This window comes from Ilyonectria robusta (assembly GCF_021365365.1).
Source record: "Ilyonectria robusta strain PMI_751 chromosome Unknown BGZ61scaffold_7, whole genome shotgun sequence".
Taxonomy (NCBI): domain Eukaryota; kingdom Fungi; phylum Ascomycota; class Sordariomycetes; order Hypocreales; family Nectriaceae; genus Ilyonectria; species Ilyonectria robusta.
The window spans coordinates 893487-916833 of record NW_025764441.1 but is presented as its reverse complement, the minus strand read 5'-3'; the positions used below and the strand labels follow the sequence as shown (position 1 = coordinate 916833).

At 53.1% G+C, this 23347-nt stretch overlaps 11 protein-coding genes across 11 annotated transcripts; 6 read left to right on the top strand and 5 right to left on the bottom strand.

The window, feature by feature from the left end:
* Window positions 1-265: 265 nt before the first annotated feature.
* Window positions 266-1557, bottom strand: BGZ61DRAFT_587180 (uncharacterized protein; the record flags this gene model as incomplete). The annotated part of the gene is made up of 2 exons (XM_046256472.1): window positions 266-1257; window positions 1333-1557. 2 exons carry the CDS (start codon window positions 1555-1557, stop codon window positions 325-327), a joined length of 1158 nt encoding a protein of 385 aa, XP_046106071.1. The 3' UTR covers window positions 266-324.
* Window positions 1558-2477: 920 nt separating this feature from the next.
* On the top strand, window positions 2478-2830 carry BGZ61DRAFT_285291 (uncharacterized protein; the record flags this gene model as incomplete). Its single annotated transcript, XM_046238502.1, has 2 exons — window positions 2478-2670; window positions 2718-2830. Coding segments are annotated over 2 exons (306 nt in total), but the record flags the coding sequence as incomplete, so codon positions are not given.
* Window positions 2831-3998: 1168 nt separating this feature from the next.
* On the top strand, window positions 3999-5822 carry BGZ61DRAFT_574324 (uncharacterized protein; the record flags this gene model as incomplete). Its single annotated transcript, XM_046256156.1, has 1 exon — window positions 3999-5822. One exon carries the CDS (start codon window positions 3999-4001, stop codon window positions 5820-5822), a length of 1824 nt encoding a protein of 607 aa, XP_046106069.1.
* A 638-nt stretch (window positions 5823-6460) lies between these two features.
* BGZ61DRAFT_587178 (uncharacterized protein) lies at window positions 6461-7025 on the bottom strand (the record flags this gene model as incomplete). The annotated part of the gene is made up of 2 exons (XM_046256471.1): window positions 7019-7025; window positions 6461-6957 (listed from the first exon to the last, which is right to left on the bottom strand). A coding segment is annotated over exon 2 (486 nt), but the record flags the coding sequence as incomplete, so codon positions are not given.
* A 119-nt stretch (window positions 7026-7144) lies between these two features.
* Window positions 7145-7891, top strand: BGZ61DRAFT_531035 (uncharacterized protein; the record flags this gene model as incomplete). Its single annotated transcript, XM_046253652.1, has 1 exon — window positions 7145-7891. The coding sequence occupies one exon, from the start codon at window positions 7145-7147 to the stop codon at window positions 7889-7891; it is 747 nt and encodes a 248-aa protein (XP_046106067.1).
* Window positions 7818-8576, top strand: BGZ61DRAFT_574322 (uncharacterized protein; the record flags this gene model as incomplete). The annotated part of the gene is made up of 1 exon (XM_046256155.1): window positions 7818-8576. Exon 1 carries the CDS (start codon window positions 7863-7865, stop codon window positions 8574-8576), a length of 714 nt encoding a protein of 237 aa, XP_046106066.1. The 5' UTR covers window positions 7818-7862.
* Window positions 8577-9289: 713 nt separating this feature from the next.
* On the top strand, window positions 9290-10204 carry BGZ61DRAFT_301528 (uncharacterized protein; the record flags this gene model as incomplete). Its single annotated transcript, XM_046238688.1, has 1 exon — window positions 9290-10204. A coding segment is annotated over one exon (915 nt), but the record flags the coding sequence as incomplete, so codon positions are not given.
* Window positions 10205-11004: 800 nt separating this feature from the next.
* Window positions 11005-12893, bottom strand: BGZ61DRAFT_476486 (fatty acid desaturase-domain-containing protein; the record flags this gene model as incomplete). Its single annotated transcript, XM_046248807.1, has 4 exons — window positions 11005-11757; window positions 11803-11967; window positions 12013-12571; window positions 12715-12893. The coding sequence occupies 4 exons, from the start codon at window positions 12891-12893 to the stop codon at window positions 11005-11007; spliced, it is 1656 nt and encodes a 551-aa protein (XP_046106064.1).
* A 2981-nt stretch (window positions 12894-15874) lies between these two features.
* BGZ61DRAFT_492869 (uncharacterized protein) lies at window positions 15875-18778 on the top strand (the record flags this gene model as incomplete). Its single annotated transcript, XM_046250580.1, has 3 exons — window positions 15875-16246; window positions 16296-16658; window positions 17852-18778. The coding sequence occupies 3 exons, from the start codon at window positions 15875-15877 to the stop codon at window positions 18776-18778; spliced, it is 1662 nt and encodes a 553-aa protein (XP_046106063.1).
* A 351-nt stretch (window positions 18779-19129) lies between these two features.
* On the bottom strand, window positions 19130-20793 carry BGZ61DRAFT_574313 (uncharacterized protein; the record flags this gene model as incomplete). The annotated part of the gene is given in 3 exon segments (XM_046256154.1): window positions 19130-19445; window positions 19486-19911; window positions 19928-20793. The coding sequence occupies 3 exon segments, from the start codon at window positions 20791-20793 to the stop codon at window positions 19130-19132; spliced, it is 1608 nt and encodes a 535-aa protein (XP_046106062.1).
* Window positions 20794-21674: 881 nt separating this feature from the next.
* Window positions 21675-23314, bottom strand: BGZ61DRAFT_211196 (chaperonin 10-like protein). The gene is made up of 2 exons (XM_046238015.1): window positions 21885-23314; window positions 21675-21824 (listed from the first exon to the last, which is right to left on the bottom strand). Exon 1 carries the CDS (start codon window positions 23050-23052, stop codon window positions 22078-22080), a length of 975 nt encoding a protein of 324 aa, XP_046106061.1. The 5' UTR covers window positions 23053-23314; the 3' UTR covers window positions 21675-21824; window positions 21885-22077.
* Between the last annotated feature and the right edge of the window lie 33 nt (window positions 23315-23347).

Genomic DNA, 23347 nt, shown 5'->3' with positions numbered 1-23347 from the left:
TATTCGGTTCTAGTCGGTGTTCTATCTTTGTTTATCACTGCAATAGGATGCGGGTTGAGGCACCCGACATATGATAAAGGCAGTAGTATTATTATGTTAGCGTCTGTACAGTTACCAGATAGGGCTGTAAAATCTATAAATAAGTTGTAAATAGTCTATTAATACAGTTAGCTTATTTTGTAATAGTTGGGTATTGTGGTCACCGGTGGAGGTACAGACACACCCAGGTGTAATCATTTAACCCTCCATTTAACTCAAGAATTAACCACTATTATCCACCGCACCTAATCTCGTTGCCACATACGGCCCCCCAACTTCACAAGCTCATTCACGACGGGCCTGCTTCTCAGGTTTCTCCCACAATGTGGGACCCTTTGCGAATCGCTTTCGTGGATTCTGCCACAACCCGGGAGCCTGCGACGGCTCCGGCCCCTGGAGGTCCCGGACTTGGGTCTGCAGCGCAGCGAGCTGATCCTCCACTACACTGAGCCGTTGGCGGAGACGCCGAACTTCCTCCTTCGTATCCTCTGGGCTCTCTATTGCCAAAGTTTCGCTTGTGGCATTGGCTTCTTCCGACTTCTCGGCCCTGCCGCGGCGCAGGGTGGTCGGATCATCGCGGTGGATGTGCGTACCTGCCCAAGCATGGAGGGCGACCACTGCAGCCCAATCCCGAGTGGCATCGTCCGAGGGCAACTGGGACCGATCGCGGTTCCTGTTGAACGCCCTTTGCAACGGGACGATGGTTCTCGAGCGGACTTTGGCGAATGCCCGCGTCCAGGGAAACCTCTCGGGGATCGGCTGGGAGTCCGAAAGCTCCATGTACTCCAGAAGGTAGGAATACCATGACTTCTGAGTCTCATACGCGGGCATGCTGCCACGCTCAAAGACGAGCACTCGGACCTTTTCCTCAATGGAGGCCTGGAAGAAAGTGGCGTACTTGTCGGCGACATGGCTCTTGTTGTTGGGGCACATGGGACACGCCTTGATGGTGCCCTCAGGAGCCCGGGGACAGTCGGCCACAATGTGGCCAAGACCAGAACAGTGAGCGCACTTCGGAACTACTGGTTCGGCAAGGCGCTCCGCAAGTGGTATGCATGGTGCACTCGACAGACGCCGCGTCTGGAGGTTCCCCCGCGCATGGTTGACTCGTATTCCAGTGATCGGTGTGTAGATCTCCGCAACAACGCTTCTCACGCCGGCAGCCCTGCGGACGAACTCGCCGGCATCGGCCAGGTCTTCCATTTTTTTCGTATGGATCTGCATGGAAGTTCGGGTGTCGGGGACTCGGGGAGCGATGCGGTTCTGGGGTCCGCCCCCTCAACTTTGGTTCACCAGGGTATGACCAAAGAATGTGCCCTGGGAGTTTTCCACGACAACCCGATCTGCAGTCGACAGGAAAGTCATCTGGCCGCCGGAGCCCGAGCTTCCACAGTTGCTGTCGTTGCCTGGGCGCGAGGCTCTGTTGTCGTTTCCCGTAGCGTCACGGGCATTGTCGCTGGGTAGCTGGTATGGACCAGCGCGGTCGTTGTTCTTCTTCTCGCGGTCGCAACGAGGCATCTTGAATTTGTCTAATATCAATGCTAGTTAATGAGTGAGTAAACTGAGCGGGTAAACTATAAGGTGAGCTTGTAGGTACGATAGTGTGTGAGTGTCTGTTTGCGGTGTGTGAGTCTGAGTATGTGAGTGTGAGAGTTGTGCTTATGTCTGTGAGAATAATGGCACATTAATTGTTGGATATTGCTATTCGCACATACTCAAAATCCTACTCGCACACTTAAGTATATAGGCCAATTTCACCAAGAAGTCTTAATAATATACCTATTAGTATATTAAACCTAAGAAAATTAAATAAGTTGTATTTTAAGTATTTATCTTCTTAGTTCTGCTATTTAAATTTTATTTCTTAATTTATTTTAGGGTAGAAACTGGAAACTCTTCAGAATAAGATATCTTAAGGCGGGCGTACAGTTTAGGTGTAAAAGGTTATACTTATGTGTGATTAGTATTTTGAATGTGTGCGAATAGCAATACTCTAATTATTTCACCTTATCAGTTCAGATTTTCTTGACAGCTGGTAGCCAACTGTCAAGATTGCATGCAGGACGCAGGTTAGTAGGCATCAATAGTCAAACATACCGGTGGCCAATCAGGAACTTCAGAATTCTAGTTCGAGCAGTAAAGTGAGGAGAAAGTGAGATGCTCAACTACCATCTGCCTATTGGACCTGCACTGAACTGAGAATGCAGTGTTTGGTAGACAATAATTTCAACACCCTGACCAACTTCACTTCTTCACGTCTTCACCCGTCACCGTCACATTATTTCGACATTGACAACACGCAACCACTACCACCATCACCACCATCACCACCACACGAAATGGCATCGCAAGGAGCTCCCAAGAGTTATCTCAACTTTAGCCCACCTGGTCGACCAGGTGTTCGGTTCGAACCCGACCGAGAGGTCAACCCAGAGAACCTTGGCTCACGCCGAGCCCATATGGAGGCTTTTTTTAAGCACATGGGGCGAGGTTCCAAGGAACAGCTCGACAAGGGGAGGGAAGTGGCTGTGTTGTACATGTGCTGGTTCCTGCACGCCAAGAAGCGGCTGCCCAAGATTGGTGTTGTCTACTTCGAGCTCGCAGTATACTTCACTATTTGGTACAACAACTGTGAGTTTAGGTTGATTGCTGATTTTCTTTACGCTAACAATGCCCAGTCAAGGACTTTCGCGAGGCTGGGGAACCAGAACCCATTTGGCCATGGCGCTCTATCACACCCTCGCTCAAGGACATGGCCGGGGGTGAGTCCCAGGTGTACGCCGCCTATCTGAAGGCGGAAGAGGCCAAGGCTACAAAGGCCACTGCCGCTGCCACTGCCGCAACCGACAAAGAGGCCACTCCCGTCGAAGGATCCAAGGCCCTCGAGATGTCCAAGGAGGCGTTGAGCCTCGAGTCGAAGAACAGGCCCATCGGTGTCGAAGCCCCCGTCCACAAACCCTGGGGCCGGATCCAGGAGAACCCCTCCGACGTCAAGGCCGGGGCTGATGGATTAGTCGCAGAGATGCGCGAAGCCGGCCCCAAACTCCTCCAAATGTATGAGAACAGGGACCAAGATTCTGCTCTGGACTGGGTGCTGGCCGAGGGCCATGGCAATGCCTCGGTTCGCATCAACACGTTGCGAGCTCACTTGCTTGCCTCGGAAGTCAGCGATGTCTGCGCGTGGGTCGACCAGATGGCCGGTGACTTGGAGTACGTGGTCAAGGACCAGTAAGCAGAAAGGATCCGTATGGGCTTTTGCGATTGAGTACGAGAGTTGAATTGATATCATGAAAATGCATATGTGTCTCTGTCTATTGAATGAGTGAAAGTACAAGTACCTACTGTATTCCTTCAAGTGCTGCCCTCAATCACTTTCCTCTATTGGGCCAAAACAACATTTGACATTAACAATCTCATTTAAAAATTTGCATCCATTGTCATACAACCTCCTACTTAATCGAGCCTACTAAAACTGCGGATCTTTTATAATAAAGTTCTACCTTACGGCGACTTCACGTGGAGGCTCCATTTCAACCTGTTCTCTGCCCTGGGCGACGGCGACGGGTATCGGACAACTCAACCACGAATATCGACCAACCACTAATTTTAAACTCCAGAGCCTTTCAAGGGCCATCATTAGTGGATTGTAGCCGGTTACACTTAGGACAGTTAAAGCAGTAAGGACAACACAGGAATACTCCTTTTCGCGTATTACTATTTGAGCAAATATTTAAGAAGACGCTGGCTAACCAAAAGGGAGCGAGTGTCCCAGTGCAGAGCCAAATCAATCATACGGGAACTCTTAAGTGTTCTCAGCTGGCAGTTGCCCTGCTGCGGTCTCGTCGGCGGCCATTACTATTAGTTCATACTGCCTTAAACAACAACCCAACAAGACAAGCCCCGCAACCCGCCTGCCAACTCTTTACATGACACAAACACTCCATCCTCAAATCATCACGATGGAATCTCTCGAAGCAGTACTGAACTTGTTGACAACGGGACCTCAACCAGCAAGGGTCATCGACCGGATTCGACAGCATGTGCTTCTGTTTGCCCAAGACCTGGACCGCCAGCGGGATGAGGCAAAACGAGTCACCACGGAGGCCGAGGAACGGCAAGCCTCCCTGGCACAGAGAATCGAAGCGTTCGATGCCGCCATCAAGGTTCTTAATACTGAGAATCTCACTTGCCGGGTCAAGGATCTAGATTTGTCCAGAGTCACCGACCACGAATCCACTCGGTACGTTGCCCGCCTTCTGTCTCGGTGCGATCTCTCTAACGTCCTCAGGGTGGCCATTGGCGAGTGTTCCCGGAAAATCACGACCGCGTGGGAAGGTCTGGAAAAAATACTCGGCGCGCCTAAAGAGTCCGTCTCGACGGATTTGTCGAATTTCAAGGACGCGGTAGTCCCGCGCCTCGAAAGCCTCAATAGTCAAATCGGCGCGCTCGACAGCTTCTTGTTCCAACGACTAGGCGAGATTCTGTCCCTGGAGCAAGTCAAGGACGCCGTCAGAGAGCAAGTAGGGACTATGTCCTCGGAAATCAAGGAAAACCTCTGGCTAGGCTTCTCCGAGTGCCGAGACCTTTCCAGGCGGAACTTGCAGCTCACCTCAACTGGCCAGGATGTGATTAAGGCTGCGGACCGCAGACTCGATGTCAGCCTCCAGACAGCACTAGCCACTCAGACTGCTGACTTGAAGGACCACCTGGCCGTCTTGCTGACCAGCGAAGGTCTTCGCCAAACGGCCCAGTTTAGGAATCAACTTGGCGCTACCAAGGACAGCCTGCAACAAGCGTTGAAGGACCAAGTCGCGCCTTGGCAGGCTCAGTTTGGTGCCTTGGCAACCGAGGACAGCATCCAACAAGCGTTGGGTTCCCAATCGAAGCAGTTGCGAGAATCACTTGGCGCTTTCATCACCAAAGACGGCCTTCAACAAGTGTTGGACGATCAAACTGCGAGGCTGCAGAATCACGCGACCCTCCAGGGCATCCTCGACGCGCACACTGTCAAGTGGCAAGAGTCCCTCTCTTCGTCGTTATCTGCAGCTATCAGCCAAGCCTTGGCCAGCCACAGCGACCGTGAGCACCAGCGAGCCATCGCCGAGTATCAGCAAACCATCGCCAATCAAGACGCCGCGGCGATCGAGAACTGGACTACATACCGGGCTGGGCTTGATGCTGAGAGGGAAAAGGGGAGTGAGCTAGCCCGGAAGGTCAACGAGACCCTTGAGAGCCATCGACAGGAGTGCTCCCAAAAGGATCAGCAGATCCAGGATGCCCACACTACCGTCCAGAAGATGGGGGTGTTGATTCATTCGAGGGATAGTGAATTGGCTGACAAGGATGGCTCCATTCGAGACCTAGAGCAGCGTCTTCAGTCCAACGAAGCCCGCGCAAAGCGGGCTGATGACGAGATTCGAGCCTTGAAGAGCCAGCGTGACGAGGCAGCCCTCAGAGCGCCTGGTCCTACCCCGGCCAAGACGCAGCTGGAGACCCCAGATCCCCGAAAGCGACCCCGGTCGCCGGGCTTACAAGGTGAAGCCACTAGACTCTCCAAGATGTTTCTGGAGCTATCAGAATTAAGCCGCGATATTCCCCTGCTGCCGGAACACGTCGGGACGGTTGAGATGCACGACATTGCTCTCAAGGTCGCTCCCATGATCCTTGAGCCCGATATGAAGCGTGGGCTGATGAGATTCCTGGACGCCAAGAAGGAACAGTGGCACTGTGTGGAAGACGTATGCATCAGAGGCGTCTCAGCTGAACCCAGCCCTCGGAGGTAGTGTCGTTTAAATTACCACCAGCGTTGTTACTTTGTTAGAGTTCAGCACTACTTGGGGATGGACCGGCTTGAGTTCCGAGATATGGACGAGTTGTAATCAATGTTTAAATGGAGAGTTCGCTTCTTGCCTAAAAATATCCTGCGTTGCACTACAGTCATCAGAGCTACAACGGGCTAACTGAGTAGACGAATACATAAGGGTGTGATCTCTTGGATTATCAGTTCCGACAGTCTGTCACTGGGTACCGGGGAGTAATGTTCAATCACAGTAGCAACGATTTGAGGAGCATGGTCACGGGAAGGTTGCTGTTGTCATACAATATATTGAACAGGCCAACGATCCACCTCGAAATCTCTGATATATTAGTTGTCGTGGCTTTCGACATCCAGTTGATCGAACCTGCGTAGGATGTTCTCCAAAATAGCCCCAACCTCCGTCATTTCGTCGTCGAACATCTCTGGGGCAGGGATCGGGTCACCACGAGCTCCAGGCTCGTTATCGCGTAGCTGCCTCTTGGGTGGCCCCTCAAACTTGGCTGGAGTACCCTGCACCGGGGCCGCAGGGACATCCTGCTGGATGTGTGAGACGACTGCGTGGACGCCGCGAACCATCACCTAGTCCTTGGTGGCCGGGTCGACAGGCAGTTGGGAACAGTCCCCGGTCCTGTCAAGCTCCTTTTGGAGCTGTCCGACGTCGCCACTGAACGCTTGGGTCCAGGGAAAGCTACCGGGCATCTCAGCCCCTGGCGTCTTCATGTACTCCTCAAGGTAGGAGTACCAAGAAGTCCGCGTGTTGTACGCGGGCATATTGCCGCGACTGACGACGAGAAGTCGCACCTTTTCCTTGATCGAGAGCTGGTCGAAGGCAGCGCACGTATCGGCGAGATGGGTTCCGTTGTTAGGACACACGGGACACGCCTTGATGGTGCCGTTAGGGGTTTCCGTAACCCGCGGTTCGGCATTCTGCGCGATGTTTAGACCGTCACCGGAGCGAGCGCTTCTACGGTGGCCGCGGGTTCCTCGCTCGGAGGAGCTGTCTTGGCCCGTAGCGTCATGGGGATTGTGTGCCCTGAAGAAGCGATTGAGGATGTCGTCTTTCTTTCTGGAGCTCTTGGCACGAGGCATCTTGAATGTATCTGGGATGAAAATCAGTTAGCGTGTATAGGTGTGTGGTTGGCTGTATACTAGAGTCCATACTATCTCGTCGTATGTGGTGTGTGTGAGTGTATGTGTGAAGGTGAGAAACCGAGTTGTTGTTGATGTTGTTGTTGTTGTGACAATTTCAGTCTCCTCTCACCTTGACAAGGAGAATTCTCGTCATCCATGGAAGACACGATAATCGACCTGCAAGATCGAACAACTTCGGCACGACCTGGGACGACACATGCGGTGGTGTGTTTCCCTGGTTGGGAACCCATCGAATCACTCGAGGAAATGGTCAACACCGATGGAACGGCAATTCTGACACCTCACCACATAGATCGATGGACAGACCTCCACAGTGCTCGCCAAGTTCTGCACATTGAGGACAACATGGATGACGCAGACGATGTCCCACCGCGCGGCCGCCTCATATACGTGGAGAACTCGCAACGTCTTCCCGTCTACTTGAAGGGCTTTAGCCATGCTTACTTTCTTTTCGGGGATTGGGAGTCCAGGCTGGCATTTGATGTGCCGAATGCTCAAGTCACGAAACTCGACTTTCGATCTTCGATGAGTGAAAGACTTGATCAAATGCCGTGGGGATTTCATGACGTTCCTCGCACCCGCTGCTACACTTCACACCCTGATATCGAGGCCTTTCAAAATCAGATGGACTTTTCTGCACCTCGAGTGGAAATTGAAGGCGTCTCCGCCGGGGGGTTTATCGCGGCCATATTTAGGCTTGGCGCATGGGGAGTCGATGTCCCTCGGACGATCAGGTCTCTCCTCGAATGCCCGCAAGTCAGGGACACGATGACGGAGCGCCTACGTATCCAAAGGATCATCGGCAAGACTGGATCAAGCCTTAACATGCCACCGGGACAGGAGGCCATTCTTTATGGCAGCGTTGCCGCATGTCGGCTATGACCATCGCCTCGCCCATCTAGTCGCCCTTCCATCGTGCAGCGTTCGGGTGCTGCGAGTCAAGATCCAACTGGCCGCACTCATTAGCATCGGTATCGACCAGATTGTAAGGTTCCCCGTCCCGGAATCGACTGAACTGCCCCCCCGGAAGCTCCTTATAGACGCGTGTCGGGGCTGGGGGCAGCAGCTGGCCTCAACTGGAACCATTTGGATAGCCATGGGCCTATGGAAGCACATCGCGACGTTTTTCCGGGAATTTCACATTGAGAGAAGACCCAAAGTATTCCGGGTTCCGGGATGCGAGGCAGCGGTCAATGTCGTTCAGGCTTTCCGCGTCTATACTGTCGCCGACGCCATCATCAACACGCTCGACGCACTAAAGATCCAGGTTGGCATGCGGCAAATTTCCCAAGAGGATGATGACTTGACTGCACAGGAGATCGTGGAGCTCCAGCGACACCTCCTGGAAGCTTTTATCCACCAGCTGACGTTGTCGTATCCAGCCAGCGGTCAGTCAAGTGGTGGTGCGGTGCGACATCATATCATCTCGACAGTCACCGACTTGAGCCTTCACGACATGGGTGTCGCTGATACCGAAGGAATACTGAAGGAGAATGGGTCCATTGGAATTTATGGCATCTGCCAGGACCTCGAGACAACGCTGGACGGCCGAGTCCTGGCCTCATGACTGGACCTGGATCCCAACTCACGTCGTTAAGGAGTGGAAGCGGGTGAACGCCCCAGGCGTGAATCTATCATGGGCCCTGTCAACAGGACACGCACGAGTGGATCGAAGCATAGACAGGCAATTGTAATTTTAATTGTAACGCATCATTCTAATTGATACAAATGTTCGCTGGCAACTGACCGTCTATTGCACTGTCCTATTTCGACAGTGGCCAAAGCAGTCACTTCAAGGATGAGTAAATACGGTTCATGTGTTGCAGTGTTGTTTATTTCTGTATACTATACAATTTGTATTAGCAACGATCTGACAAGATAGGGCCTTGAGAAATGGTGGTGTCAACCCGATTTTGAAATGAAGCGTGCTTGAGCTGGTGGATGAAATCTTTGTCGTTGTTGGAAGAAAAAGTATACTGAGGTGGACTTGTCACAATGTGATTCACTGGCAACGCGCCTCACGATGGTTGGGAGACAGATGCCACGAATCGCGACCACTTGGCAGCCAGTTCGTGCAGAGAATTTCTACACTCAACTAAGTCAAGTAAGTGTCTGAGCTACCTACACAGTACATCAACAAACTCAATGAACAACACGAGATGGCAAACCCAACAGCCGAGATGCCAATGCCAGGCGACCAGGAGCAACAAGACCTGCTAGATGTCTTAGAGAAGCATGACTCTCTCTACCAACTGAGTCTAGAGATGCCCAAATTAGCCAAGTCTCTCCTTTGATACGTTCAACGAGGAAGTCAAGTGGCTGGAGATTCCAGGTGAAGCCGAGGGCAAGGTCCCAGGGGTCTACGTGATTGGACTCAGCCGGCGCGACCACCATGGTCAGTTTCTCAACATTTTGGAAACTGAAAAGCTCATCCGTGGGCTTCAGAACTACATCGATGGGTACCGAGCCCTTGACAGACATCGCTGTCGCGTTCAACTCCAGGTGGCGACACAAGGCAACCTCACCGCCCAAGACAAGGAGCGGATCTCCTGGGTGTTCAAGGTTGATGGCTTCCCCGGAGATGTTTCGCTCCATGGATCTATTCCCGAGGCCAAATTCGTCGAATCAGACGACGACGTGACGAACATTGAGGCGCTCATGAAATCATTCCAACGACGATGCGACGTTACGCTGGATCCCTCCAAGGAGATCCGACAGAGGCAAAGCCCAATCTACGTTGGATGTTCGTCCGACCTAAGAGAGCGCACGAGCGACGACTCGCTCAAGGACCTGAGTGGACTGAACAAACCCCTCGCCCTGACAGTCAACATCCTCTCAGCTCTTGATCTCCCCGTCAACTTGACAGTTCAGGTTGCGCTACGGATCTGGGAATCGGACCAACTCCCCGTTGCGGAACAGCTGGTCGCAACGCTTGCCTCCTCGCTCGTGTACCAACATGGGTTCAACGACACGGAAGCCGGTGGCACCGCAGGGTCGACGGTAACTGCAAGTTCTCTCCAGGCCGCTCGTGAGCTCATCCTGTGTCACAACGAGACCATGAGCGAGAACATCGAAAAGACTATTGCCGATATGGAGAAGCGCCTCGAAATCATCAAAGTACTGGAAAGATCCATGGACATGGCCCCAAATCTGGAAGCCGAGATTGTCTCCATGACTGATGAACTCGCCGATCAAACCTCGGACATGCGCTGGGGGCGTCTGGACGAGTTGATAGACCAGATCGAGGCCGAAATGGAGCAGCGATACTCGGACGCTTGCAAAAAGGCATGGGGTCTTGAAGTGCTTTCTAAAATCAACGACATCTACAAGAGGGAATTCGGGGACTTGGACCCTGTCGGGCGAGATGGCCAGCAGGATACTGGAGGCAATGCCAGCGGGCAGGACACCGGAGGTAATGCCAGAGAGCAGGACACTAGAGGCAATACCAGTGGGCCAGGCGAACAACATACGGACTTATAATTATGAGTTGAAAGTTGTAATACACCTTTGGTCAAGTCGAGTTGTCGCTGCCATATTCCAGTCCCACCGCCTCAGGCAACAGCCCAACTACATAACTTCCACATGTTCAGTATCCTAATGTCACAGCCGAAACCAGCTCTGTAAAATAAAGGCTGTTAATGTCAGTATAATTGAATCTGTACTTGTCATAATAAAGAGGTCAATCGCTACTTCTCCCTGCCTGGTGTCATTGTCAGTATCAGACTTTCCTCCAACGAAAATTCTCCATCTTTATATATAAGCATACCGGCAAGCTTCCATTTCCATCCATGTTACAAGTGTGCTTCAGCTAACCGGTCGAAAAGGATTCCTGCTTCACAGAGGGGTTATGCACTAACCGACAAAGTCAAGTCATGGTCTAATATTGTAAATATTGTAACGGATTATCTCATTATAAACTCTATCGAATACATCACTCAGACACCAGGCCCAGATTCAAACAAAAACTGATCATTAAAGGTGGCGTTAGTCTATTTCTATGCCAAGCCGCTCTCTCCAGTCTTGGCCATGTGCTTTTGGCAGTCGACCAAAACCTGGACTTGTTCACCAATGTCGTGGAGCCGGCCCAGGACCTTTTGGTTGCCCTTGACAAAGGTGAGGATCGAGTAGGGAACTCCGGTTTCGCGGCAAAACTCCTTGGTGAAGACCTGGGCCTTACGGAGGTTGTGGCGGGGAAGTCGAGGGAACAGGTGGTGGACGGCCTGGAACTGGAGACCACCGTGGATAAAGTCGAGCCAGGCGGGGCAGTCGACGTCCATGGTGGTACGGAGCTGGCGCTGAGGGAAGGACTCGGTCTCGCCCAGGTCGGCGTGGGAGGTTCCCCAGTGGGAGAGGGTGATTTGAACGTGAAGAGGCATGGTGACAACGTGCGAAACCAGCACAAAGCCGATGCGGGTGGGCCAGTCGGGGAGGGTCTTCCAGAGAAGGCAGTAGCCGAAGAGGAACCAGTAGCAACACATAAAGACAATCTCAGTGGGACGGATCCACCAGGCCTTGGAGAAGCTGAGACCGGACGACCGGTTGGAGATGACGTGAAGCCAAGAAAGGAGATAGAGGTTGAAGCGAGCGACTCCCATGATGGGGTAGTAGGTATACTTTTGGTAGGGGACGAGGAAGTCGGCGGCGGCGTCCCAAATGAAGGTGAAGTCGTAGTAGCTGGAATGGATCGACTTGAAGAAGGCGGGGGAAGTGGCGAAGATGGGGACGTTCTGAATATCGGGGTCGTGTTCCTGAGGGTGTTAGAGAGGAAGAGACGGCAGGAAACTAAAACTTACGGGATAGTTGGTGACAAGGTGGTGGACGTTGTGACTGCTCTTCCACCATCCGATGGAGAGACCGCAGCAAAAGTCGGCGACGAACATGGCAATGAGAGTGTCGACAACAAAGTTGGCGGTGATGGCGAGATGTCCACCATCGTGGGCGGTAAACATGAGTTGATGCTGACCATGTTAGTGTGATTTAAGAGAGTGGGGGTGGGGACATACCCAGAACAATCCCAGGAAGATGGCAGAGGTCAAATACCAGCCGTAGCTGAGGAGGACGATAAAGGTGGTGAAGAGCAGGGTGTATCGGATCATTTCCTTGCCGTAGTCGAGGTAGGGGCAGTCGTACAGACCAGCATCGGTAATCTGCTGATGCAAGATCTGGTACTTGCGGGCGATCTCCTTCTGGACCAGGGGATCCAGGGAGGGGTAGATGGTCAGGTCATTCTGGATCTCTCGTTCGAGGGCCGCATTGGCAACTTGAGTGTGGGCGGAAGGCTTCTGGTTGGGGCCTTGAGACTGTGTGGGACAGGGGCCGCGGTGACGGAGGCCCTCTTTGGCATCCTTGTGGGAGATGCCGCAGCTGCAGAGTGACGAGATCTGCGAGACGCCATCGTCGGCACTGTCTTCCTCGGTTTCTGAACTGGACGAGCTGTCGACAATGGGATTCGCCTTGACGAAGACGCCTCCTCTAATTGGTGGTGTGCGGTTGACCCAAGTCCCCTGCTTCCGGCCGATCCGATAGGCCTTCATGGTTTTCAACGTCTGCTTGGAGTGGTACCTATTCCGGAAAACGTTAGAAATCTGCAACTGAGCTCCCCACACGGCAAACCAGATCCTTGGGCGGCAGTTGACCAATTGGTGGTGGTTGCTGGATGCCGGTTCTGGATACGCATAAATGGACGTCATGTTGGGTGTACGTACGACTTCATCTCGTCCGTCGCGTCTCGGCCGACCATGTGGAGGACGGCGAGACGGCCGCCGGGGTGTCTGTCCATCCATCCGTCGAGTCGGAGGACGGCATCTTCGTAGATGACAATGACCTGGCCGTCGGCGATGAGGCTGTCGACGTCGCAGGGGTTGAGGATCTGGTCGCGATCCATGTTGGTTCGCGGAGCGCCGAGGCTGAGAATCGGTAGGAGGGTCGGTGATGGTTCGCCGGGGTGTGTGATTTAGGGCTTTAGGGAGTATCGAATATGCTCAACAATTTGGTCGTGGTCGCGGTGGAATGGGTAGGCGCAATGGAGTCGATCGCGGTGTAGATTCGTGGAGGACTGGCGAGAGGTGTCCAATTCGAGAAGCAGCAATCAAACTTGGATTGTCAATGGGGTCAAACGAATACAACAAGTCAAACGGATTCAACAAGTCAAACGAATTCAACAAGGAAAGCGGATTCAACGAGCGTCAAACAGTAGCACCAAACAAATGCACTGAAGAATAATGAACAAGACCAGAGACGAACCCTCAGCAACTCCGCGCGGGAGGCTGCCCAGATAATATCGTTTCCTGAGCCATTATCGGCTCAGGGGCTAGGCCTTGGTGACGAGCAACACAGCCCAGAGAGAGCCGGCTACATAGTACGTACTGCGGAGTGCCCCCCGGAACGAGACCTGGGGCCACAAGGAGCAAGGAGCAGGGAACAGGCCAATAGGCATGGCGCGACGTTGTTGCGCCTCGACGCCGACGACGCAGCGCAGACGCCGACAGGCCAAGCGGCATGCTGCTGGGCTGCTGGTTGCTGGCCGGGAAATCTCTTCAAAGGGATGAGCATCGCGCGGTCCATCAAATCTCCCCCTTCCCCAATGGAGCAGGAGGAGCTCGACGAGACCCCTGGATGGCGTCGGGCTAGCGTTGTGGCGAAGCCCACGCCCCGCCCCTCCCCCAGAGGAATCCTCTTCAGTGTGCCTGACCCTGACGCGTGGGAGGGCTAAGGGTCCCGTAGGGCACCGGGGCAGCCATCCCGGATAGGCCCCAGGGCGTTCCCAGGTACCTAGGTGCATGCTTTGACCACGTCAATTGCAGCACACTGGATGACACTGGATGACAGTGGACGGCACACACACACACACACACACACACCACAGAGCGTTCGCGGTTGACAGGACCCTGAAACAGGGAACAACACGCGTCGCCATCCATTGCCCCGTTCTAGACCGCCCTCACTTGCGGCACAGCTGACTCGGGCTCGGGGCATCTGCCCGCTGAGCCAGCGGCCCAGGCCAGCCAGGCTTGCCCTAATTAGCCCCACGCTATGGAGGGCTGTTTGATTGTTCGGCCCTGTGAGGGCACCGCTAGAGGAGGGCCCAGATGAGCCTGGAAGAGCGCCCGGAGCTGCTGCACGCCTCCAGGAGAACGGGGGGCATTCCCGCAAGATTTGAAGATACTGGGCTTAACCTTAATTGCTCGTACGTTGTGGGCTTGCGTCGGCGTCCTCTCAAACTCCGTCGGTCGGCTTTCGTACCGCCCGTTCGCCGTATCGTATCGCGGCGTCTTCAGCCCGTCTTCAGCCCGTCTTCCGCATCCCGTCTCCGTTTCCGTCTCCGCAGCATCGTATCGCGTCCTGCTCCTCCTGCATTGTGTGCGCGAATCTGCCTCACGTAAGATGAAGCGCCCGGCGGGTGGAGTATCGAATACGCGGATCCCGTACGCACATGGCCGTATTTCTACACGCGGTTTCCCAAGTGCTGCCGTACAGAGTACGAAATCAAGTTTCGTGGCCCGTCAACTGCGCCTCAATGGGTGTAGCGTCGCAATGGCCTGGCCCCCTGTTCAGGCCGTTCTTTGGCCTCGCATCTCTCGCTCCCAGATCCGAAAGCGAAACCATCTTTTTTCGTCGCCTTGTCCTGCCTGTCGGTTCAATTGCTGCGCTGTCCATTCATACCGCCCTGAGCATGTCACTTTCCCATTCCCTTCAGCCTCATTCTCGTATGACCCAGCCCTTCCGCGCCGTCAATGGCCGATGAATCGCCCGTTATCGGGTCGAACCGTGTCTCCGATCCCGACAAGTCGGTGACGAGCCACGCGTACCCCGTAATTGTAATTGGATCAAGCATTCAGCGTAAGCGACCATGTGGGTGGGCCAGTCGCAATCGCTATCGTACCTGATGACGCCCTGTGTACGGATAGTTTGCGACTGGTTCCTCTGGTTCCTGACTACCTGAGCTAGGATCTAGGATTTCCTGGGACCATTCTCTTCCAGAATCACATGTCCATCATTTCATGGGTTGTTTTAATGTTTGACCGCATCGTATTCCTGGTTCAGCCATTCGCCCTCATCCATTCGTCCATTGCCATCATTTGCCTCATTCATCTCCTCCGCCTCATCACAATGTTCCAGCCGCAGTGTCACTAGTTCCAATCCCGTCGCACAGCTTTCCTTTGTTGGGACACGTACCATTCCAGCCAATTGAACTCATCTACCACTTGACCATCTGCGGCCAGGATTTCCTCGCATGTGCAGGTACCGGTTGTAACTGTGCCATGTAACTGTACCAAATTATTCATCTGCCTGTCTATATCAAACAAGCAGGGGCGGTGATTCCAATCCTTCCAAATTCCCCGATTAACTTTAAACAAGAGGGGAGTACCCAGTTTTACCACCCAAATAAAAATGAACCATCAAATACCGTCGAGAGACATTTCAAGATCGATTAACCCCTTTCGCGCCCAAAAATGGCAATCTCAAAGTCAACTGCCGCATCCTGTGCAATTCAGCCAATAGCGATGTTGTCTTTATTTAGTTTGTTGCGTTCTGCGCATCGTTCTGCGGTCCAACCGCACATTGATGACGGCAATGCGGTCAGCGCTAGCAACCCCTATGTTTGGCAAAACGATTTATCAATTGAAGACGCGCGTTGTTTGCCGTTGGGGCTATGTTGATGACTGTGCGAAAGAATAACTGACTGTGAATGACTGAATGACTATGAATGGCACTGACTGTACGGCTATGAATGACACTGACTGTACGACTGTGACTGACTGACGGCTATGACTGACTGTACAACTATGCCTGACTGTATCCCGTATGCGCTAATAACACGCCACGATGATGCACTCAGATCATACCCCGCCACTTGCCCTCAACATGACTGTCCGCGACTTTACTCAGATCCCAATTCTCGACCTATCGTTGGGCGACGATCCCGCAACTCTCCCAGAGTTGTTGAGCTGTCTCAGAACCGCATTGACCGACGTCGGTTTCTTGTATGTCTCGAACCACGGCGTCTCGGCTTCCCTCATTGCCGAACTCGTGCGGGTCCTCCGTCCCCTCTTTGACCTCCCGCCCGACGCCAAAGCTTCCATCGCCCTTGAGAATTCGCCGCATTTCCTCGGATACAGTGGAACCGGGAGCGAAACAACTGCGGGCTCTGCGGATCAGCGAGAGCAGGTGGAGCTTGCCACCGAACTGGATGCTGGCTCGGGCGCTCCTTATGAGCGCCTGCGTGGTCCGAATCAGGTACGACATCTGCCAACGTGCTAGTCGATACTAATCGACTAATCGACAGTGGCCATGCCAACTCCCAGAACTGAGACCTATTGTCGAGCGGTACATTGAAGAACTGACCCACCTGGGTGAGAGGTTTTTACGGCTCGTCGCAAAAGCCCTGTCTCTTCCCGACGAAACCTTCTTCTCGTACCTCTCAGACCAGCATCGCCTTAAACTAGTCCGCTATCCAGCATCCTCCAACACCCTCGGTGTCGGCCCACACAAAGACTCGTCCGGCTGGTGGACATTTCTCCTCCAGGCATCGCCGGAAGTCAAGGGCTTACAAGTCCTCAACAAAGCGGGCGCTTGGGTTGATGTACCGGAAGTCCCGGGGACATTTGTCGTCAACATTGGCCAGGCCTTTGAGGTGGTGACGCACGGAGTTTGCAAAGCCACCACGCATCGCGTGCTATCTACCGAAACCGAGCGCTTCAGTGTTCCCTTCTTCCAGGGTGTCCGGCGGAGTTTGACGAATGCCGAAGCCTTGAATCCCCTGGCGAATCATTTTGCCGCCTTTCGTGCCGGCATTGAATCTGACGAGGGCGAGTCCATTGATTCGCCGTTTCTCACGGGAAAGTATGAAACTTGGGGCGAGGCGCAGCTCAGGACCAAGATCCGAAGCCACCGAGAGAATGGTCGTCGGTTCTATCCCGACCTGTACGAGAGATACGAGAACGATTCCACTTGATCTAGAGCGATCGGTTGGCGTGAATCGGCACTTCGCTTGGCACTTCCAATGTCAAGGCTGCGAAATGAGCCAAGCTATCCTTAGCGGCGGAATAAGATCCATACTAGGCCAACAATGGCTCGATTGATTTACCATGTGGATTGCATTGAACTCCACATGCAATCACCGAGGATGACCAAGGTTGCTTGTGCCACGGGAGACCAACTTTCGGCTACTGTCGCCACATACTGGCGAGGTCGTGGCGGGGAGTTATAGGAGGGTAAATTATAGGAATGGCTGTCTGTATTAAGTTGCACTTAGTATGAAGAACTCTTACTTCCAAACTGATGGTAATGGCAAACGGCTTGTCACCTAGGAGCTCGACGAATCTTTGATCCGGGTTGAGTCCTTCGTCTTCGGCTCGCGCGCGGTAGACAAATGGGTCTTGCGGTTGTTGCATTGCCACCGTCGGAAATGATGGGCTTTGGACACGGCTAGGATTGCAGATTCGTTGCTATACAGCTCGAGGCACGGCGGTACCCGGCGTAGTTGAGGTGTGAGTTGTTCTTGGCCGCAAGCGGCAAAGTCTTGTCGAAAGCTCTTATCGCGCGAGGGATACGGGTCGGTACTTGGAGGAACCCGATTCGGCCCTCGGTCGGGCATATTCCCACGGTGTTGAGAGCGTGCTATATTTTAATCAGAATCAGGAGAGATGTTTCTCACATTAGGACGAGGTTGTTGTTATATGTGCAAATAGCAATAGTGGAATAACGTCAAGAGTTGGTCTGGCCATTGCGTCATAGAGAATGTGTCCGAAAAGTGTCCGCAACAAGTTAAATAATGCGACTCTCTCTACCTTGATCGTCAGCAAAATGGCATTTTCTCCCAGACAAACGTTTGTTGCCCAGACTGGTAACGAATACTCATACATTCATATCCCAGCGACTCAAAAAACAACTTTACTGCTCCTCCATGGCTTCCCGTCCACCGCGTCCGATTGGGTACATCAGATTCAGTACTTTTCAGCAAAAGGATACGGAATAGTTGCCCCTGACCTGCTTGGCTATGGTCAGAGTAGCAAGCCGACAGATGTTTCGAAATATCGCCTGAAGCCCATGGGTGACGAGTTGGTTGAACTGCTGGACAACTTGGGCTTATCGCAAGTGGTCGGGATAGGTCACGACTTTGGATCAACGCTGCTCTCACGGCTAGCAGCATACCACCCCTCCCGATGGACGGCGTTGGTATTCCTTGCAGTCGGGCCTCCTAGACTAGGCACTCCATTTAATGTCAAAATGATCAATCAGATGACCAAGCAGATGATGGGGTTCGAGCTGCTCGGATACATTCCTTGGCTAGCTGGCGACGCCCAAGCTACCCTGGAGCAACACGCCGAATCCGCCATGAGCCTGATGTTCTGCCACGACCACAAGGAATGGGATGAATGGTTTCATCCTTTGGGGAAGATGGAACTGTTTGTAACCGAGAACCGTCGTGTTCCAGTTGGATCTTGGTACTCTGAAGCGCTGCAGAAAAAACACCTGGAAGCATTTGGGGCAAAGGACGGGTACAAAGGTGTGACAAGATGGTATCGCATGTGGTTGGAGAATCTATTTGCACAGGACGAAGTTGGATTTGATGGATTCCAAACATCACAGCCTGCACTGTTTGTTGTCCCGAGAGAGCCGGAGTCATCTGCGGCTCAACAACAACAGATGTTGGCAGCTTGGACACCAAACTTACAGACCGTAAAGACAGACTCGGGCCACTGGGTGCATTTGGAGCGGCCGGATGAGACTAACGTGGCCATCCAAGACTTCCTGGTTAGCTTGTAGTCTCTTACTCACGTAGCCAGTCAAATGTATCAAGCAGATCAAAGTTAAAGTCAAGTTGCAATCCTTCCCAGTCGAGGGTTTCGAGCGCCCCCTCGCCCCCTGCGACGTTGAGATTGTGATCCAACACGCCTTGGACTACGGCCTTGCAATCGGCACAGAGATCTGCATTAGGAGCTGAGGGTCGCACCCAGTCGAGGAACCCAATGAGAAGGCTGAGTTGTTGTATAATGCTGGATCGACTCAGTTTTGGGCTTTTGGGATGGCTGCCGCGAAAGGTCGGCCGAAGCAATTCCAAACAAAGAATGCCTCCACCAGGGGCGCCATATGCCATTAACTAAAACGTCAGTTAAATCACCAGTTGGGTAAATTACTTACCAGCCACTCAAAATCACGTCGGATACTCACAAACCTATCCTGTCGTTTCCACAGGACAAGCGTGAGAGACAACATCTCGAAGCTGGTGACTAAAAGATCCCCCTGGTCAGGTTTTCCAAGTCGAAGCATAAGCCTCTCAACAAAGAAGAGATTCTGGAGGTGCTCTAGTCTGACCAACATCCTCGAGAAGAGAGGCTGGACGTGAACGTCAGGGTCGTCGACATCTTCGTGGCGGTAGACGAGGCCAATGGGAAACTCGGCCATGGTGCTTATCTGGCGGTCTTTGATGTCTCTGCGCGGGTTAGCTTGGTCTAGAGAGGACGAAGACATACTGTAGCTGGGCGAGAGTCGTGTGAGAGCCGAGACTCAGTGCAACCTCAAGGAGTTCGTCCCTGATGAATGCAATCATGGCGCGTGCGCGTAGGAGCGTGGCTGGGTACAATCTCCCTTCCGTGTTCCATCCCCGCGCATCCAACGCCTGAACAGCCTGGGCTATTGTCTCGTCGTCGGAAAATAGGACCCCATCTGAAAGATCCAACGGCAGGGGTGTCGAGGAGTAACGGCGACCGATGAGTGGTGGGCGTCCAGAAAACGATACCATGACCTTGTCTATGTTGAAGACGCGAGCAAACAGACGTCGTCTATTCTCCGAGATGAGTGACGGGCGATATTGCAACGTCTCTGGCTCAGCGTGGAGGCCGAGAAACGTCATCAACGCTACCGTCTCGCTGTGGTAGCTCCAACACGCAAGACCTACTCTGTTAGCCAAGTCACGACTTTAGGGACAACTTACTAGCATCTCCTGAAACCATAGATTCCATGGTAGACCTTCGATAGCATAAATGCAGGATTATTTCGTTGCCCGGGGTAAAGTGCAGGGCGAGCTCGATGCAGTATTTGAGACATGAACTAACCATCTCCTCGCGAATACCACCCCAGGTGCCGACGTCCCAGAAGGTCCAAAGCACCCCGATCGACTCCCACCTCAGGACTCGTGTAAACTGATCAATCCATTCTTCAGTGCCAACATCGGTATCGCGAAACGGACGAGACGTGTTGGCGCTGATGGTGCGAGCACAGTCTTCCAGCACTGCATCGTCGTCGAGATTTAGAGGAAAGTTGTCTTGGATTGTCTGGACGATGCGCCTGGTGGACTCGATGATCCATCCGTCCGGTTGACACAACTCGAAGATCCATCCATCATGTTGAGCCAGATCGCGTTGGATGGAAAGGAGATCCTCTAGCTTTGGGAGGTTGCGCAGAACATACAAGTACATCTCTCGGAGCGGTGGTGGCATCTCGGAGCGGACCCTATGGCCGCGTCTAGGGCCGGAGTCGACAGGGCGGGATCCATGGACTAGCGTGAGGCTATTCCGTGTCTCCTCGAACACGGTGCTGTGACTAGTGAAGCCGAGATAGCCTGCACAGGGCGGCGTCGGCGTGGAAGTCGGAGTCGTCGAGCAAGGCTGCGGATTCCGCCTCGGCTTCGGAGTCGGTGCGACCGTGTACACGCACGCCTGTCGACGCTTTTTGCATCGGCTGCAGGTCGGCTGACCATGATCGCAGGCAACCTTGCGGACTCTGCAAGGGTCGCATGCCTGCGGGCGTCCATTTGAGCGACGAAGCAGCGGTGTTTCCATGATTATTCAGGGTTGATGGTGTGATGTTGAAGCCGAGTGACGGGAAAGTCAGAGCTCGGCTTGAAATCTCGGCTGCTTGAATCTCGGCTGGTGGGGCTCGGCTTCGGTGAGCTTCCCACCACTAGCTCCTCGCCCACTAACATCCACCAACACCCACTCAGCGGCGTGTGTCATACCGTCCAAGCCAGTTTGATGCAGAGCTTACTGCACCCATCGACTTAAGGGCGCGGGTGACTCTTCAGCCGGCCGTGATTACGAATGCAAAGGCAGATAAATTCGTCACAAAGTTCAAGTATAAAGAAGGCTGTCCCGTCCGTCACACAAGTCATCAATTCAAGACATTTCTGCATTCCACTGTATTACACTGCATCTCCACTACGTCGACTTCAGACTCACATCTTACACCATGTCCCAATCACATCTCGGCTCAGACGCCTACGCGGCATCCAATGCCTCTGACACAACGCTTGTCGGTACTTCAAATCCCACGACCGGAAAGCAAGGTATTTTATTTACTCCGTTGGATGAACCACGTCTAATCCGTCTAGATCTTACTGCTCCCAAGTTGAGCCTCAAGACTAAGCTCAAGAACAAGCTTAGTGGATCTCAAGATCCTGCCCAAATGCATAAGCGGGATCCAACAAAGTCATGGGAAGCCCGGGCCAGTGGGTGCTCCGTCTCTTGAATGAATGAACTAAGCTGACTATTTAGTGGCCCTCATGTGATGCTGCAATTGGGGTGGATTGGATTTAGCGTGTTATCCCATGATTGTGCATATACCCGTCGTTACTTTACGAATCTCAGTGTTGGCAAGGTGGATAATCCTAATTAGGGATAAGTACCTTTAGATAAGAGTCCTTGGGGAATTTTGAGTATTATTTTAAAAGCATTCGCCTTTTGCACCGCCTTGATCGATCTGACACCTTTGAGTGCTCATTAGCCTGTGTCAGATGTCGGGGGAATATTACCCCAGCGGAGCATATATAGCATTTTTTTTGTTCATATCTGGCGATAGCGGCTAGACTGAATGCCTGTCACACCCATCAGAGCGATGTCGGAACGGAGTCGGACTCGTTTGACCATGTGCTTACCATCCAGGCTACTCGGTCTTGAGCGTTGAACAGGAGCGTTGGAACTGGTAGATGTGGCATTCTGATCTTATCCCTAATTCCTAATCCTTAGCCCCGATTCCTAGTTCCTAATTCCTAACTCCTAATCCTGATCCTACACGAAAGCCTAAAACTCTGGTATGGTGACAAACTGCTCATACCCTATACATACATATTAAATCTCTAGCACAACCTTTCCCCTACGGTCCATCCTTCCGCTAGCCTTCTCATAAGCTGCCCTTGCCTCCGCAAGAGGAAACGTGTGTGCGAGAAACGGTCGCACAAGACCAAGCTCCAACGCCTGTGAGAGCTTGCCAAGCTGTTTCCCGGAAGGCTCCACGATGAAGAACTGAGCGTTGACTTTCTCCTTGCCTGCCGGGGGACTGCTGGTAAAGGCGTAGCTGCTCGAGTCCACCGAGATGAGAGTGCCGTTGTCTGTGATGATGGACCAAGCCTGCGCCAAAGGCTCACCACCGACCGTGTCGATGATGAGATTGAAGGAATGATGCTTCATGTCGGAGTACTCAATCGTCTCTGCTGCACCTAGCGACCGCAAGAACTCCCCGTTTCGTTCTGTTGAACTCGACGCGGCTACCACATGTAAACCGGCCAGAGAAGCCAGTTGAACCATGTAAGAACCCACGGCACCTGATGCACCGGTTATAAGCACTGCCTGCTTCGTCTTGGATGGTGACGCAAAGTCGGGCTCCCGGATACCCGCCTTGACAAACAACGCCTGCCATGCTGTGAGACCACTGAGCGGGACAGTGACCGTTTCAGCCCAGGTCAGGCTCTTGGGCTTCTTGGCCAAGTGGCGAGTGTCGGCAACAACATATTCAGCCCATGTTGATCCTTCGTGGATGTTGACCATTGCAAACACTTCGTCGCCCGGCTTAAAGTCTGCCTCGCCTCCTACACTTTCCACAACGCCAGAAAAGTCATAGCCGAGAATGTGGTGTTCCTCACGGTAGGATTCTGGCCAGGTCAATTCGTCTCGGGTTACAGTGGCTGCGTGAACCCGCACCAGGACCTGGCCCGGCTTTGGCTGTGGGGTCTGGATGTCATCAAGAACCAACGCAGACGGAGGCGCTGGGTTGCTTGCAGACCACGGAATGTTGGAATCAGCTGGGTGGATGCGGATTGCTTTCATCTTGGGGTATTGTCACGTAGAGCCATCGCAGATCATGAGCGATTTTCCGTAATATGTTGCTGACAAACTTAGTCGCATCGCCGCATCGCCCATCTACGCCGACTTCACTACCACTACGACTGACGACTGACTGACACTGACCACCGACTACTGGTCGCTGACCGAAGTAAGCTGTGCATCGAATCACAAGACGATGTATGGCGGTCAGGCCCAATTGCTAGAAAATGGCGTTTCAAAACGGATGTAACTGGACGCCGTGATGTCGTGTCAGGCGCCGACGCACACTGTCCGCAAC

What these genes read in the sequence shown, in the direction of transcription:
- BGZ61DRAFT_211196 (XM_046238015.1), bottom strand. Translation starts at nt 23,052, where the DNA reads ATGAAAGCAATCCGCATCCACCCAGCTGATTCCAACATTCCGTGGTCT.